This window comes from Mauremys mutica, chromosome 8, assembly GCF_020497125.1.
Source record: "Mauremys mutica isolate MM-2020 ecotype Southern chromosome 8, ASM2049712v1, whole genome shotgun sequence".
Taxonomy (NCBI): Eukaryota; Metazoa; Chordata; order Testudines; family Geoemydidae; genus Mauremys; species Mauremys mutica.
The window spans coordinates 26,848,654-26,867,484 of NC_059079.1; the positions used below are offsets into that span (position 1 = coordinate 26,848,654).

General features: G+C 37.8%; 1 protein-coding gene across 10 annotated transcripts in view; it reads left to right on the forward strand.

The window, feature by feature from the left end:
• Positions 1–13,146, forward strand: part of ADGRL2 (adhesion G protein-coupled receptor L2) — a 190,962-nt gene extending 177,816 nt beyond the window's left edge. For 2 of the 10 annotated variants that reach the window (XM_045026939.1, XM_045026941.1), the window contains 5 exons: positions 277–445; positions 4,241–4,369; positions 4,773–4,869; positions 7,921–8,049; positions 11,307–13,146. In XM_045026939.1, coding sequence (XP_044882874.1) covers positions 277–445; positions 4,241–4,369; positions 4,773–4,869; positions 7,921–8,049; positions 11,307–12,061 — 1,279 coding nt within the window. In that variant the 3' untranslated portion in view covers positions 12,062–13,146. Of the gene's footprint in view, positions 1–276; positions 446–4,240; positions 4,370–4,772; positions 4,870–7,920; positions 8,050–8,277; positions 8,360–10,580; positions 10,633–11,306 lie in introns of all 10 variants that reach the window. The other 8 variants (XM_045026946.1, XM_045026948.1, XM_045026942.1 and 5 more) reach the window with 6 other exon arrangements.
• Positions 13,147–18,831: the final 5,685 nt, after the last annotated feature.

Consider the following 18,831-nt stretch of genomic DNA (forward strand, 5'->3'; position numbering starts at 1 on the left):
CCTTGTGCTACACCTCTGCATTTTAAAATAGTTTTGACATCTTGTGCAGTTCTTGAATAAGAAAAAGGTCATATCTACTGTTGCTGTTTCCACTGGAGACTGAAAGTACCAAATGGAATTGTTCTTTCTTTAATAGATGAAAGGTTAAAGCCAAGGATTTTTTGCATTTGAATGTGAACCTAGTAAAAGTCAACTGCAGCAACTGAAATGTTAATATTGGAAGTGGCGGTATGCATTTTTATCAGCAGTGTTACTAAAATTAATTTTCTTTTACAGGTCCTGGGTCTTGGGTGCATTTGCTCTCCTGTGTCTTCTTGGCCTAACATGGTCATTTGGCCTGCTGTTTATCAATGAGGAGACGGTTGTGATGACATATCTCTTCACAGTATTCAATGCTTTCCAGGGAATGTTTATTTTCATCTTTCATTGTGCCCTTCAAAAGAAAGTAAGTTACTGAAAACAAACACGCATGGTTTATACCTCTTCAGTAGCCTGATATTTTTAGAAAAGAAATAGCAATGAAGAAAAATGGGAGATAGAGTGTAATTTCAAGGGAAGGCCTGTCTTCTAGTGGTTAGATCAATAGCAGGGAACTGGGAGTCAGAAACCATTGGTGCTGTTTGCAGCAAATACCTTGCTGTGTGCTCTTAGGCAAGTCATTTAACTACTCTGTGACTCATGCAAGTGTACACTGGGTATTAATAGTACAGAGGTGTTGCAAGGCTTAGTTAATGTTTCTTAAAGTGGTCTGAGAATCTTGGATGAAAGTTACTAAAGGTAACTTCCCACAGCTCCCATTGGCCGGGAACAGCGAACCACAGCCACTGGGAGCTGCGGGTGTGCATATGTAAACAAACTAGTAGCCCGCCAGCGGATTACCCTGCAGGTTGCGCACCACTGAGTTAAAGCATCAAACAATGGCTGTTCAACCTTCCACTCACTTACAATGTCAGTGGGTTTGGCTACACTGCAAATGAAGGTGTGGTTGCAGTGCAGGTAGGCATATCCATACTAGCTTAATCTAGCTATTGTGGGTAACAGTGGCAGTGAAGACACAGTGGCACAGACTCTGTTGTGGGCCAGCAACCTGAGTACGTACCCAGCAGGCCTGGACGGGGAAAACTAGTCCTTGCTGAATGCTGTGCCACCACTTCCTCACTACCAATGTTAGCCAAGGCAGCTAAATTAAAGCTAGTTGGGTATGCCTACTCATGCTGCAATCAGAGCCTCATTTTCAGCTTAGATGTGTCTCAACCTGCAGGAGATCACTTCTGGGGTTGAGGGAGTAGTGTACCCTCTATATCAGTGAACGGTCCTTGCCTTCTCTCTTGAGAGGTGTCAGGTAGTACCAGTGGCGATGGGTGAGGGTTGCAGTGTGGATAACTTCATTTCAGAATCAATTGAGATCCCAAAGTTAATGCTGAACGCCAACAGATGGTAGAAATATGTGGTCATTAGTGGTAGGTAGTATGTAAGGTGGAAGGGAGTTTTCCAAAGTTGACAATTTTTGTATTTTAAAAAATCTTGACTAGCCCAAAGACTGTGGAGTGGGCTCATTTGTAAATTCCTGTAAACTACTGACCCTGGGGCAAGAGTCCATTATTCAGGCTACAGGTTTAAAGCTGAATATCCTTTTAACAATATCCTGAGCTGCCCCTTGTTTGTGTGGTTATTGTATATGTATTACTCTAGCAAAAAATGGCAACTGTACGAAAGAGCTTACAATCTATGTTGGAGTCGTATACCAAATGAGGGTAAAAAGGACATGGTAATAAAGGGGGGGGGGGAGAGGTGTAAAATGAAAAATTATAGTCATTATCTTCTCTTAAATGTAACCATTTTGAAATCATTTTAGCAAATTTACAATAGACATTTAGCCACTAGATATTTTAACCAATTTACATTTTGGAACTTATAATCATTAGCCCTTGTTACATGTACCTCACGGGACTTAATTAACTCAATGCTTGTAAAGTGGTTTGAGACCCTTAGATGAAAAGGGTGCTAAGTGCAAAGTATCATTCTTGTGATTTAAATTGTGCATGCTCACCATTTAACTTTGTGTGTTTCTTAATTTGAGGTATACAGCTTCTTTCATGCAAACTGTTATAACATGTTTTAGGAAGAGAGCCAGAATAAAAAGAGAGAAATGTTTATCTCCTTACACATTCAGAAAGGGAAACCCATAGAAATGGGATTGAATATAGAAAAGAGGGAAAATTGTAAACATAGTAAAGATGCAAATAATTTCTAGATTAGGATATCTTAAAATTTTGCCTTTTAACCACTTATATAGGATTTGAAAACCAAAGACACACTGCTGTTTTATTTTCTACTATCATGCATTGTTTCTGTATTAAGTGGAGTCAAGCAATGTTAAAGTGCCAGTCAAGTATGAAAAAACTTAATCTAGATCAAGAAGATTTATACCTGAAAGAATGCTAAGGCTACCATTTAAGGTTTAAAAGTTTCAGTGCCTTTCACTGGATATCATCATCCTGTCCCTGTCTGCATAGCTAATGTAGTCTTTTTATTCTGTTATTACTAGTTGGTCACTGAATTGAACAGAGATATAGAACTGTGGAAGAGAAAACTATTACGTTTCCAGTCCTGACAAGATGATAGTGCTGTTACTTCCATCAGTTTCGAACAGGCTATAATTTAGAAATAATGACAATGGAATGTGCAGTACTGACAGATAATGTACATTCACAGCAATATAGGCATTAGACAAAACCGGCCCTGGAGGGTGGTATTTGGGTAAAATACAGCTTTGATTGCTATTGTCCCTGTTATAGTGTTTCAGAGCATTTAATATCCGTTAACGTTCAGAAATACATTTTCCTTAGGTGTTATGTCATTTAATGACACAGAACTTTACATTTTCATGAACTTACCCATTCTAATTATGTATCTATGATTATATTTTTGTATGGTATAGATGGGTTCATCTAAAATACATACAGTGTACCTTTCCTTTACAAAATATGTAAGTTGGTATCTGTATAAAATTCAAGCTTTGACTAAAAAACTGATTTTTAAGTTGAGTAGTCAAATTTGCATCCTGCTCATGCTTTTATAAAAGCACCATGGTAAAACTATGTACTCTTTGAATAAAAGACTTGGGGTTTTGAAAGCAAAGCCTGAGTTATGTGAAAAAAACCTTATTAATTTGTAATGGGTTTTCAGTACTACATATGAAAATGTTACCTTTTCTCACACAATCTCTCTCTCATTTTCACGTACATTCACAGGACAGATAAACTTTTCAGAAGTGTCTAGTGACTGTGGAGCCCAAGTTCCATTTTGAAAAGAAACTTGGAAAATTAGGAGCCTTAGCAGCCAGATGACTTTGGAAAAGTCCTGGTGGATAAAATTTTCAGAAGCATGTCTTTTACCGATCCATGCAATGCTGCCAGGATATGTGCATGCTAATATAAGAATTACTTAGAACCAGTTATCAGTGAACACATTTGAGGGAAAGAACTTCTCTGTAAAATAGTTCTGATGACTTTAATATTAATAAACATCAATACATCTAATTATCAAGACGTTCATTTAGAAACAAGGTAACTAATCGTAGGCCAAATTTTGGTATTATTACTTAGCTTTTCTTAATCTTTATTCAGACAAAAATCTCAATGAAGTTTCAGAGTTCAAACTTCCTGGAGTCAGCAAACATACATAGCAACAAAGATTGTAATTCTTGTATCTTGACAGTAGTTCTATTGAGTTATCTCATGGCCTGGATTCTACAATCCAAAACTTGGCACTGAGACAATATGGCAGTCTTCACCGATGTGGTTTGCATTCTGCACAGATTAGGGCAGTTTTAAAAAACTGGACTCAATATTTTTGCATTAAAAACTAAAGACTGGAAAGTCTGAAGAGGAAAAAATACCAACCTAATCAGTTTATCAAAGAATGTTTATTTATTCCTGCACAAAACAGTCATTCCATTAAAAAGAAATTACTCCCAGAACTGTGCAAAAACGCAGATGTGTAACCTGGTTTACATATATTGATCTATGATAGCAGGCCTTTTTAAATAACTATAAATAACTTGAATTAAAAGCTCGTCAACTGCATCAAAATGAGGAAAATTTTGAATTTGTGTGTCTGCCATAAAGGAATTTGTTTAAAATTCATTAATAGTTGATGGTTGGTCACATCCTTATCTCAAGAGACATATTTATTGTGCATCTTTTTTTTTTTTAATATCCCCATTGTTCATCTACAGGTACGTAAGGAATACGGCAAGTGCTTCCGACATTCCTATTGCTGTGGTGGATTACCAACTGAGAGCCCCCACAATTCAGTGAAGGCATCGACAACAAGAACTAGCGCTCGCTATTCCTCTGGCACTCAGGTAACAAAGACTTTGACAGCATCTTCTAATTAACCTTATTTACAAAAGCCTACTGAGACATGTTCCATTCATATGCACTAACTGTCTTCTCATTATAATGATCTAGGTGGCAATACATGGTTTTGTATTGTAGAATTGATTTCTTTTTAAACATTTCCTTTCAGTTTGTTCTTATGCAAACATCCTCTTTTTATTTTTGTATGGAACTGGCAAGGATACCATCATGTTTTATCTAATTGGAATTTAGTAGACTAGACTTTTCATAACAAAGGAGCTATTTAGTTTAGAAATTATTTAGTTTAGAGCGAGAAGCAATGTAGATGTTTCACATGATGACAGATGAAAGGGGGAAAATCTGTGCCCTAAAATACAATGTTTATGTCTCACTGCTTTACGTTAACAGAGTCGTATAAGAAGGATGTGGAACGACACTGTGAGAAAACAATCTGAATCTTCCTTTATCTCAGGTGACATCAACAGCACTTCAACACTTAATCAAGGTCAGTCACTGGGAACATTTCAATTTTAGATAACTTAGATTTAATAGTATTTGACAGATAAGAGTTGAAACAAATTTGTGTTGGAAAAAAAACTCTTGAACACGTGTTCTCTAAAATTATAGTCTTTCATGAGCACATTTTAAAATCTTGTTCACTCAACTTGCCCATTCACTATAGAAGTTGACTTTCTCTATTCATGGGAAATGTTTTTTAATAAGTTTCATCAATAATTTAGCTTAAAAGCAAGAACATAATTTTAAAACTTTACTAACCTTTATAGGTTAAATCTGAAACAGAAATACAAGTCAGTAACATTTTTCATGCATATTTGAGACTATGATTTTTAGACTCAGAAATGTTCCCAGTGAAATCAAATTGACACCATTTCTATGCAAAAGACATGTAAAGATTTTTTTCAGTAAAGTTTTTATCCTTTCTGTGACCACATTGCATCTGCCATGTGTAATGGCCCCAAAAATACACAGCCACATAATCTAGACTTGAAGGCTTCTGATGGCCACAAATTTATTAATTGTTTTAACTTGAATTGAAGGTTATCCAGCATATCTAGTCCATACAGCTGTATGTAACATTTGTGAAGGCCCCAAACACATTCTCATGCCCATGGCCATCCAAAAAACGAGGAGAGTTCTAGCCACAATCGCCACCACTCTTGTCTCCCCTCACCAAACTTTCTGCCAAGGAGCCACTAATGGAGGTAGGGCTGTTCTGTGTTAAAGCTGAATGCAACAGCCTGTCACTATGCCCCTTTCCCCTATCTATGCCCTAGCTTTAACTTTTCTCAACTCTGCACTCACATTGTGAGAAAAGGGTATATGAACCTGACCTCGCTGCAACCTCCTGCTACATTGGCAAAATTTAAAAAGACAGTAGCAAAACTACTATTAGTACTACCAAATTTAGCAATCCCTATAGATGCTGCTCAGTTCCAGAGAAAATCCTGAGGAACCATAACCAGTAAGCCCCTTTACCTTCAACCCACAAACTAAGCATTAGTCCTAACTGCTGAACCTTGAAAATGAGGAAGGCAAAAAACAAACCACCACCAATGCACTAGGATGCTGCTTAGGGTAAAATTACTTCCTGACCCCAAATAGAACAGTAGGCTAAACTCAGTGAACTGCCATCCACCTGAATCTTTACATCTACTCTAGAATCTGGTGAACTAAAATTAACCAATTGCTGGGCAGTAGAAGAGGAGTTTGCTGCTGCTGGAAAGAGGTATGCCCTGCAGAGGCCAGCAGAAGCCAGCCTGGGACCTCAGTCCCCAGACTTGCTCTGCCTATGCCACGGCCTTCAGCTAATTCAAAGGCCAGGGGCAATGTGGAGTTGAGGCCTAACAGCCATACCACTAGGCAATAGGCACAAGGTCTTTTCAAGGGAAGATACCATGACCAAATGAACCCCTTGTGCTAGCCTGCCAAGCTTAGAAAAGGGTTTTTAGTTACAGTATCACCATTAGAATGACACAAATCTAAACAAGCTAATTTACAAATTAACATGGGCTTGAAGGGGGGAAGGGGGTGTTAAATGAACCTTTAGGCTAAAATTGACAGAAAATATGGAAAGGTTACTTACCTTACGCAGTAACTGGTGTTCTTGAAGATAAACCCCCTGTGGATGCTCCACTTCGAACAGTACTCGAAGAACTACTGTTGGTAAACTGTAAGCTAGTAATTCAAGCTAAAAGTAAAACATATGGGAGAAGATGTAATATATTGTAATATGGAAATGCACTGGAATTAATATTTCTCATTGTGTCCAAATAGCAACTTTTACAAGTTACGGTAAAAAGCAATCTAATTGTTAACTAAATTAAACCACTGTCAAATAAAATTAGCATAATCTGTCAATAAAAGAATTCTCTGAACTCCAGGAATTTCTGCTACCTAGAATAAAATATCTCTAGTAGGATAACGGCATTAATATTTAAAATATAATATCTTTAGCTATTGCCTGAATGAGAATCTAATAAATTTAAATATAGTATGAAAATGTGGATGGCTTTTTAGCTCTCTTTGGACTTGTAATGTATTCAGATAACATTAGTCCTGATGCAGTTGTGCAACTCAATACAACATAAGTTGAATTTTACCTTAATGAGATGTTTAAAATCATGTTTTCAATCAAAGGTTTTAGCATAATTTTTCTTCATTATTCTGACTAGTTTTCCTACTAATTTAAAAACTAAAAGTCACACAGCCAAATTAACTGGTTTTCAAACATTTAGTTTTTAACAAATTATGCTGAAACTTTGTCTAATAAATAACTTGAAATCTTGTGTAAATGGTGATGCATTAAAGTTGAAAATTAGTAAAATATCTGTTCATATGATCATGTCATGTTTTATTTTATCTTGCTAAGCCAATTGTTAGAGAAATTTAGACATTTAAAAATAAATTTTTAAAACCTGGCAGATATTGTCACAGCATGAATCTGTCCCAAAAGAACATATGAATGGTTTAATTTCTTAAAGCAAAACATTTTGCTTTCTCCTCAGCATGTGTGCTTTTGCATATACTAAGATAGGCTTGTTGCAGTTTGTCATTCCTTGTATTTCTTTGAAGAAAGTTATTTCCTTCCCCCTCCCCTCTGCTTTTTGAAGGTTAGTAATAACCCAGATGTTTTCATAATGAATTGTCCAACATCTCTAAATTAATAAAATTTGGATTTTTCAGTTCTGGACCACAGTGTTCAAGGTTCTTGATTAAGCTGTAGCATCTTCAAATAGAATATGGATCCCTATGCATTTAACTGCTATTCTTCTTTAATGTTATTTTTATAGAAATCAGTAAATGTCATTCTCAGCAGGTGTTTACTTTGGGGATTTAGCACCTGTGAATTACTGAAATTTAACTAAGTTTTCGCTCTCCTCCTTCAAATTAGTAGTTCAAATACATTCAGAAATTTTCAGCCGAATTACATTTGACAAGTTCTACATGACTCATGATGAATAAAAAAAAAATGTTATAGAAACTGTCAGAATAAAATTAAAGAACTGATGTCTCTTTTTCTGTTTCTTTGCTTTAGGAATGACTGGCAATTACCTACTAACAAACCCTCTTCTTCGACCACATGGCACTAACAACCCCTATAACACATTGCTCGCTGAAACGGTTGTATGTAATGCCCCTTCAGCTCCCGTGTTTAACTCACCAGGTGTGCTTATACTGACTGGAAAAAAAATTGCTTTTCTTTAGTCTGAATCCTTTCTTTTTGCTAGCTAGAAACTCAAATTGCAATATCCTAGTCCTGCATTCTGAATTTCTGTCAGTTTAAGAAATACTTACAGCGTTGCCAATGCCAGGCTTGTAAAACTGCACTATATTATAGTAATGCCTTTGCCATAATAGTATTTACCAATAATTATCCATGTTTTTAACACAGGTGGCATAAATCTTAATATACTATTACAGGACTGACACCACATGGTCCGAGAGCCCATCTTCAAGATATATATCACTTAGAGGTATCATGTCTATGCAATATAAGCTTCAGTTGACTCAAAATCTTGCCGAGAAAAACCTGCGTATGGAGTTGAATAAAACAGTGCGAGGCATCTTGACACACTTTTGGATACCCTGGTGTAGAAAATTGCATCCAGCATCAAATATAAGCCAAACTATAGTATAGTGCAGCTTTATGTTAGTTGATTTCTTTAGGAGAATCTTTAGGTTATAATTAGAACAGTTTAGTTCTCTGGGACTAAGGGTGTCATCACTAACCTAACTTTTGTTGTGATATTATTCAAATGCTTTTCTTAATTGCAGAGCAATTTATAAATTAATATATATCTAGTAGTTACAGTTTTGATGAGTGAAATAATTATCTCTAGTGTAATTAAAACTCAGCGTTAAAACTTTGACAATATGGAGAACATAAAACCTTGTTTCTGTTTTTTATTTCAAATTTCTTTTTTAACTGAACTGCGGTTTCTATTTTCATTCTCTTGTTTTCTTACTTTCCTTATGCTTTCCTCTAGCAACCTACAGAGAGACAAGTATGGGAGTAAAACTTAACTTTGCCTATCAAATGTAAATTTTTTCAGCATGGTTTTTAATGGGCACAATTAAAACATAACTAGTGGTCATGAAGTAGACTCAGCGGGCAAGTGGTTCACAATTTGCAACTGAAATGTTTCCACATTCAAACAGTACTTCTGTAGTGCTTTTTGGAAAATAACACAAGGTCTGTAGCAAACCCTATTGGTAAATGAGGATACGCTACGCAATGCTGAAATAATTTGCTGTTTAAAACCAAAGCAATGTCAAGCAAAAATGCTTAATCCTTTTCTTACATTTCTACATTCCCACAGTAATCTTGCTACAGGCTATGGAAAGATTTCAAGTGAATTACCTGATCATGGGCAACAAAACTTGCCTCCTCAAATCAGTCAAAATATATTCTAGAGTGCTTAACTCTGCAGTATATCACAGAACTCTCACTTTGGGTTATCAAATATGTTTTGGTATCTGCTTAGCAGAGCACAGAGAACAAAATTATAAAAATAAATCACTTTCATTAGGGAAATGAATGCCAGCATGCAGTCCATGTGTTGCCTCACTCTTATAAATGCCATATGTTCTGTGCAGCTAAGATCTTGAAACATATATGAAGTTACAAAGCTATGAAGTTGTTTAATCAAAGCTTAAAGAGGCCTTTCAAACAACCATCATCACTTTGTCTAATTCGGTACACATGGCAGGCTGGAATAGCACAGTACAAAATTACTTGCAAGTTTTTTAAAAGGAGAATTTAGCTCAAAATTAATATTCTGCTACCAAAACAGTCTCATGACAAAAACATATCACTTTCATTTTTTAAAAAAATTCAGAAGAAACTTGCATTTTCTAGAATACGCTGCAGCTTTAAGTGTGGAAAAAAGGCAAAACAAGAAAATCTGTAATCTTTTTCAATCAAAAGTGTTTTTTTTCCTATACTCCTCCAAGCCTTGCATATAATGCAGCAGCCTCACAGTGATCAGTTTCATTCCAATAACATCACTTCATTCTTTCTTTATTTCCAGTCATATTTGTAGTTAAAGTGACTTTCTAGGAATTCACTAACAAACAATCTAACTTTCAATGGTACAGGCTTTTCAGTTTCTTTCAAAACTCTTGTTTTTCTTTGCCTGGGAAGCATTGTGATTTTGTAGTTTACATGTCTTTGTGTCTATAGAAAACACATTTCTTCAACGCAAAAAAATTGCTACCATAAGATTCCAATTTTTTTCCTTAAACTTCTTTTCATATCTCCAGCAGACTTACCCAATCTGTCATTCCTCCAACAGTTAAAAGATGTCAGCCATGGCTGATTTCCTCCTCCCATTCCACAGTTAATATTTATTCTTTGGTTTAATTTCTGTGACCCATGCTTACAGAAATTCCTAACATTTCTGCATTTGAACTGCATGCCCATGGTGTCTGTGGGCCTAAGTCTTAATTGACTATACTGGTTCATTCAGTGCTGTCACTGTGACTGATGCAGACTGCAGGCGAACTTTGACCTTTAGAAGCCCGAGGCCATTGCTGGCAGACAGAATATTAGTGCAAAAATTACATTAAGTGGGAAAAAAGCTATTATTGCTAGTAATCTAATTTGCTGAACCCTTGCTCTGACTAAGTTGCTGAGAAGCTTAGTAATTCTTCATCATGTTACAATAAATCATTTTACTTTCTTTTATATATCAGCTACTCTTAGGCCAGATAGCCTGAGCAGACAGACATGATGTGAGTTGTCAAAGTGAGTCATTCCACCTGCTGTCTATCGTGTTGTTGGATGGTGCTTGTGGGCCCTGGTCCCTTTAGTGTGAAAGTTGGCTGTCCTTGTTTCACATAAATTCTTTGTATTTGTCCATTTTTTCATTCTTTTCTTTACTTCATCTCCAGAAAAAAAAGGAACGGTTAGAACTGTTGTTAAAGTAGTTGCTTGCCAGTTATGTGGGTTTATGTTATACATTTACCTTCAGTTTTGTATGTGGCCTAATTCCTTTTTAATTTAGTGTCGTTTAGGACAAATTCTGTTAATTTTATTTTTCTAATCATGGTGTTGTACTTTAAAATGTAAATGTTTACAAATGAATTGCTTTGCATTACATATGCAAGGGCATGGAGTGAACAGTTCCTTGTGGAAGAGTCATAAAACTGGTACTAAATTATGAAATCAGAATCCCAGAGTTCCCCCTAAATTTCTAAATTAAAATCCAATTCCACCCCATGGGAAATTATTTTTTAAATACATCTTTCCTATAAGGTGTGCAACTGTTTACAGTTGGGAATGTTCAATAACCTAACTTTTCTCAAGTCTTACTTCCAAGTACAACTTTGTCCTGAACTACATTAAAGAGTTTTATACAAAAAGAAGAAAAGTAAAAAGAGTGCCAGCGAGTAACCCAAACTGTCCCCTTTCTGTTTCAGGACATTCACTGAACAATGCCAGGGATACAAGTGCCATGGATACTCTACCGCTAAATGGTAATTTCAACAACAGCTACTCATTGCGCAATGGAGATTATAATGACAGTGTGCAAGTTGTAGACTGTGGACTAAGCCTGAATGATACTGCTTTTGAAAAAATGATCATTTCAGAATTAGTGCACAACAACCTGCGGGGCGGCAGCAAGAACCACAACCTGGAGCGCACACTCCCAGCCAAAGCTGTGATTGGCGGGAGCAGTAGCGAAGATGACGCAATTGTGGCGGATGCTTCATCTTTGATGCACAGTGACAACCCAGGACTGGAGCTTCACCATAAGGAGCTTGAGGCACCACTCATTCCCCAACGGACTCACTCGCTTCTGTACCAGCCACAGAAGAAAGTGAAGACTGAAGGAACTGACAGCTACGTCTCACAGCTGACAGCTGAGGCTGACGACCACCTACAATCCCCCAACAGAGACTCTCTTTACACAAGCATGCCCAATCTTAGAGACTCTCCTTATCCAGAGAGCAGTCCTGATGTTGAAGAAGATCTCTCTCCCTCCAGGAGGAGTGAGAATGAAGACATTTACTACAAAAGCATGCCAAATCTTGGAGCTGGCCATCAGCTTCAGATGTACTATCAAATCAGCAGGGGCAATAGTGATGGCTATATAATTCCCATTAACAAAGAAGGATGTATCCCAGAAGGAGATGTTAGGGAAGGACAAATGCAACTAGTGACAAGCCTTTAATAGTGTAGCAAAGAAATACTAAAGGCCACATACAAGTATTAAGAAGACTTTATTTGCCCAACGCAGGCTCCCTCATATCTGCTCAAAGAGACTATTCTGTTCACCCTGTGGTTCTCCGGTGTAAAGGGGATGACTGGACCTTGCAGTTCTGTGAATTTTTATAAAACAAAAACTTTGTATATACACAGAGTATACTAAAATGAATTATTTGTTACAAAGAGAAGAGATACCAACAAGGTATTTTAAAATATCTTCTGCTGCTGAGTTTAACAAAATTGTGAAACAAACAGATGAAAACTTTCCAGCCATTTTACTGCAGCAGTTTGTGAACTATATTTGTAAATATGGCTGCACCCTCCCCCCCTCTTGTTTTGGGTAGGCCTGCATTGTATTATATACAAGACGTAGGCTCTAAAATCCTGTGGGACAAATTTACTGTACCTTATTATTCCTGACAAGACTTTCAAAAGCAGGAGAGAGAGATTCTGCATCAGTTTGCAGTTCACTGCAAATCTTTTCCATTAAGGCAAAGATTGAAAACATGTCTAACCACTAGCAATCAAGCCACAGGCCTTATTTCATATATTTCCTCAACTGTACAATGAACTATTCTCGTGAAAGATGGCTAAAGAAATTATATTTTGTTCTATTGCTAGGGTAAAAAAATACATTTGTGTCCAACTGAAATATAATTATTAAAAATAATTTTAAAGAGTTTGAAGAAAATATTGTGAAGAGCTCTTGGTTGCACATATGTTATAAGCTGTTTTTCTTACACTTTGTTCATAGTACTGTAGTATGTTTAAAATCCAAGTTCTACCTGTTTTCACTTATTTTTCACTGTAAACAGTGTTCTGCTTTGAGAAGTTAATTTTTATTCTTATGTTTGACTTTTTTTATTGCCAAAAAAAAAAAAATCCAAGGAGACATTTCTGTTAGAAGCCAGTTATGCCATGCGTTGCACAAATTTGGTAAAATCTAGCCAAGATTGTAAATCAATTCCCTGTTCATTCTTTACCCAGGGTGGGATGGGGAGGGCTAATGGGGACACTGGACACTTCTCTCAAACTTTCTGGTGAACAAAAGGTGCCTGTCCTTTTAAAAATAAAATAAAACAAATATTACTCCTCCATATTCCTTCTGCCTATATTTAGTAATTTATTTTATGATAAAGATCTAATGAAATGTAAATTGTTTCAGCAAAATTCTGCTTTTTTTCATCCCTTTGTGTAAAACTGTTAATGAGCCCATCACTAATAACCAATGTAAAGTTTAACACCTGTTTGACAGTAAATAAATGTGAATTTTTTTCTAAAATAGGTAAAATGTGAATTATGTATGAATTGTAATTGGTGTGAATTTTCCTTTGACCCAGCTGTATTCTACTTCGAACTGCTCCTTACATTTCACTATTTAAATATAAAAGAATACAATAGGAGCTACGTATGTTTCTGCTGAATAGAGGTCATCATTGCTACTTGGCATTCTAGTCACAATCACATATGATCAAAGTCAGAGACATGAGCTCCATTAGGAAATTGTACTGTAATCTCATACATTTACATTAGATTTTTTTAAAATAGGACTCTGTCTATTTTACAGTATTTTTAGTTTCAGTACAATCACATTTTGGGCAACTGGTTATGTGTTTATAATTAAAGATGAAGATAATGTCTTGCAATGGAAAATGTGTTTAATAAGCAGCATTTATGCAGCAGTGTGAAATCAAACAATCAACGCACCCTTTTGAGATGGGTAAATAAATATTATCCACATTTTACCAGATGGGGAAATTGAGGCAGACATCTGATGTCTTGACAAGGCAATACAGTCAATCAGTGATAGAGCTGGGATTTAGAAATCTGAATTTCCTGCTTCCCAAACCTCTTCATTTCTCTAGACCATGCTGTTTCTGAGTTGCCTGTGGTTTTTATGAGATACTAAAAATGCAAAGCATATTGTGATTTCTGTGTATCCAAACAATATTCTGATAAACCCTAACTACCTAAATAGCTCAGAGGACTTACCTGGATTTTGGAAAAATAGAATTTCAGAAAAATTAAATTACACTTTTGGAGGACATATCTGAATTTTGACTAATCTGAATGCCAGCTAACTGGGATTCAGATAATCAGAGTTTACCTGTATTCTAACTAGCATTTTCTGTGACATAGCAACAATTGATAATGAAGATAAAAGCCATATTTACATAACGTCCAACTGGTAATCCTGCCAACAGGTTTGTTAATGCTCAAGGCTGTAGTTTTTATAGTGTGTTCCCTGGAGGTAAGTGGTCTTTTTCATCAGAGGCTGACTTCTATTTTCCATGTATGTCACCGAAATTGAACTCTGAGAAATAAGGATTTGTCCTGAGCCAGGATTTACACCAGATTCCTTTGGATCAAAATGATTCCCCAGGGTCATCCTGCAAACTTGGAAATGTATTTATTGACTTCTACCTAGAAAATCATGGATTTGAAAATGCTGTATTTATACATTATACATTCACTAATTATAGATTCTTGCAACACTTATTCATATGACTAATGCCTAGTCTTATGAGAAGCCTCATTGTCTTCAATTGAACTACCTAGTTGAGCAAGGTCTGCAGGATCATGGCCTTAAAAATATATATATATTAAAAGAACGTTCAAGTGATGTGTGTGTATAAAACCAAGGACATTTAATTGAAATACTGTCAATGCCTATGAATAATGAAATACATTAAGGATGTGCTTTAAGAGTATACCCTGTTATGGCCAGATATTGTAGAGAATTATTGGTTTTATTAATATCTTTGCACAGATTAATTAATATCTTACTGTTTTTTTAATATATGATTATTCTAGTGAATATCCTCAAGCAGCTATTTTTTCTGGAGTAGTTCTACTGAAATCAATGAAGAATGGTCCCATGTAATTACATGGCTGACTTTTGGGGGGAGGTCTTGCTTTACATCTCATGGCCTACAGCCATACCATCTTGAACTGTGAACCCTTATCTGACAAACTAAGCAGAGTTGGGTGAAAGGATTGGATCTAAGAATTCCAAAGATAATCAAGTTCTGCTGGAACAGGTGTTGGGAATTCAAGAAGCAGCAGTCTTTTCTTGTAGTTGGTACTTAACCAATTCCCACAGTAATGCCACGAACACTCTGTTGTTGAAGGCGCCATCTTGCAGATGAGCTGTATATCTGCTTGTGATCATTAGAGATCCCCCGGCCTTTGTGGTGGTAATCCCAGTGTCTTGACCAAATTCCTTCATAGGCAATTTCAGTCTGGCTGCATGAATTACTTCAGCAGTTTGAATGAGATTCAGTATTGTTCATCTCCTGTACATCACTTTGTAATGTTGCTGTGCACTGTTAAACAGCTGATACATTTCAGTGGTAGGTGAAGTAATCCTAACTCTATACACATCAGTTCAAATTCAACCCTGAGGTTAGCAGATGCAACTCAACTGATCCCACTGGCTATGCCCGCACTGAGGATAGAAGGTGCAATTCCTGGCATGGGTAGACACAATCACACTAGCTCAGCTTGAGCTGACATTCTAAATGCAGTTGTATGGATTTTGCTGTATAGACAGTGGCTTGGACTAGTCCCCCAAGTCTGAGCATGTCAGACACCCTGTACTGCTGCCTACACTGCTACTTTTAGCATGCTAACTCAAGCTGAGCTAGCACGTCTGTCTACCCCACTGGAAATTACACCTCCCAACTGCAGTGTAAATATCGGGTAAACTTGATCTTTAGTTTGTGAAATTTAATAATGCGCTTTCCATTTCCTTGGGGTAAAAGACCCTCTACGAATAAAGTTATTAATAGAATATATTGAAAACGAGCTACTTAACATGTTTTAAATCTTAAGTCATCCTCAAAATATGTATCTGATACTGTTTTATGTCCTTAAGCACATCAGGAAAATGGGAAAATTACTTCCTGCAGAAAGACTTCATATTAAAACCTCACTTAAAAAAAACGTAGCAAAAAGCAATAGTTTCACCTTGAGGTTTTTGGTGTTTTTTAAATGTTTTTTTAAAAAGCAACAAGAAGCACTCAAAATGACCTTACAGTACATGGGCACAAATCACCATTACTTCACATATTAAGATTGACAGCAGTGGAAAGTAAGTGTGGCTATGGCTACACTTGCGAGTTGCAGCGCTGGTGGAGGCTTTCCAGCGCTGCAATTAGTAAGTGTCCACACCTGCAGGGCACATCCAGCGCTGCAACTCCCTGGCTGCAGCGCTGGCCGTACACCTGGCTCAGCATGGGGAATAAAGATTGCAGCGCTGGTGCTGCAGCGCTGGTCATCAACTGTGGCCACACACCAGCGCTGTTATTGGCCTCCAGGGTATTAGCAGATATCCCAGAATGCTTTTATAAATTACTCTCTTTGTTTTGTTATGCAGCCTCTCTTTGTTTTGTTGTGAACTCTGAGCTCCGTTGATCCCTTGATCCCGGAGCTGCTTATCTACAAACACAGCTCCTGTTTGCTGTGATCAATCTGTGAACAATCAAATGAGATAATTAGGCAGGCAGGGAGTGAGTGTTTGCTTGACAGAAACGGGGCAGAGGGGAGAGAGGGAGTCCGTTGACTGCAGGCTGTTTGCAGTTAAGGGTAAGGGATCGGGAACATGTTCTGATTTTTCAAGTCAGGAAGCTAACACACAGTGTTGGCTCCAAAAATCCACTCTCTCTCGCCCGCTCCCTGTCACACTACGCCCCATCCCACCCCCCTCTTTTGAAAAGCACGTTGCTGCCACTTGAACGCTGAGATAGCTGCCCATAATGCATCACTCCCAACAGCGCTGCAAATGCTGCAAATGTGGCCACACACCAGCGCTGGTAGCTGTGAGTGTGGCCACACACCGGCGCTGGCCCTGCACAGCTGGATGACCAGTGCTGCAACTACCAGCGCTGCAGATTTGTAAGTGTAGCCATACCCTGTGAAGCAAATCAGAATAGTCTTCTACTCATTTTTGTAATCATTTTGTTTAGTGTGACTTCAGAAGGTGCAGGGCAACAGAACCAGACACCGTGTTTTTGTCCCATTTTGACTCAAAACTTACTCGTTTTCCTTTGGCTTTTATTAAAATTATCTTCTGGAATGAGACTTTTTTATGCCAAAGCCCAACTCTGCATGAAGTTTTATTGTAATGCCAGATATTTTTAAAACCATATAACTATCATACAGTCAGCTGCCCTATGGTTCTCAGCAAAAGCCAAATGTATTGTCCTGTTACTAGGGCTTTCAGGTGGTTACTAGCCACTTATTCGTGTATCTTGTACGGCAACCCAGCAATCCTGCCGTATGGACGGTGCAAGGAGGTAGTGGGATTCTTGAGTCAGTTTGTGGGCTGACCCCACAAACCCACTTGGGGCAGGGAGGTCAGGAAAATGAGTGTTTTATCCCACCACCTCTTGCTGCAGACTCTGGTTACTCAAGTAATTGTTGCAAGTCTGTCACTAGGAGCTGGGGTCCTGATTTTAACAGGGAAGTGGTATGGGTTGTGGGCAGGCCATGTTCCCCTCTCACAAACCGACCCTGGTGCAAGAGTAGATTTCTCTCCCAGCTGAAAACTGTGTGTCTGGATTTTAAACCAGAATTGCACTCTTTAAATTGGTCAACTAATGGCTAAAGGGTTGGAGTCCAGTTCCCTGCTCAGCTGGGTGGAAGCAGATGCTTTATGCCACCATGCCTGGGGTAGTGGGAATTTTATGCCCCTGGTATTTATGAACACCTTGGCAATTGTGGAGTCCAGGACCAGGCAAAGCTGCAGATCTATCAGAGCCAGGATTTCGCTCAAGGTTCTTGCTGAGGGCTTCCATCCCCCCCCCCCCCCCCGCCCAATATACTGTTTTAGAGGTTTTAGAAATACAACTTCCAATTCCCTTTATATGCACAAAATAAATGACCAATGGTGTTTCATTAATTCATGCCTAAAAGTATTAACATCTCATTATATTATGTCACCATTCATTAATCTCAATCTTTCCCCATCCAAAGTTACTGGCATGTGAAAGATATCACCAAGGCCTCACTCCACAATACAGCCTAAGTGTTTATAAATAGTAATAGCAAAAATGCACACAGCCAGAAAGCAGGCAGTAAGAAGATGTAAAGCGCTAGCACATAAAATGCAGCAGTCAGTCAGATGCTTTACCACAGACCAAGTCTTGTTGGAGCTATGGAGATAGGAAATATTTTGGTAGCTTGCTTGTTTGGCACATTTTGATGGCAGGTGTCTGTGATATACTTGATGCAGCTTGGCCATAATTTTGAATGGGCACCTTCATCCAGTCTATACTACTGCGTTTGTGAGTCAGTCATTAACAGCCAAACATTAACAAACTACAAGGAATTATCTAGAACCTTTGGAAGCATTTCAGGTTCATTTTCTATGCGTTGGAAGGTTCTTATGGTTAAGGGTGTAGGCTAGAGCTGTGACAGACGTCCTGTGTGACTTGGCAGGTGATTGCCAGCGCAGCAGCCAGTGGGAGCAAGGCTTAAAGCTGCCCCCGTGCCCTGCCAATCTTCAGCTGCTTCAGGGGTTGAGTTTTGACAATCTCCCTTGGCTGACCTATGGGTACCAGCACTACCCAGGTTTCAGAGTAGCAGCCGTGTTAGTCTGTATCTGCAAAAAGAACAGGCGTACTTGTGGCACCTTAGAGACTAACAAATTTATTTGAGCATAAGCATTAGTGGGCTACAGCCCACTTCATCGGATGCATAGAATGGAACATATATTGAGGAGATATATATACA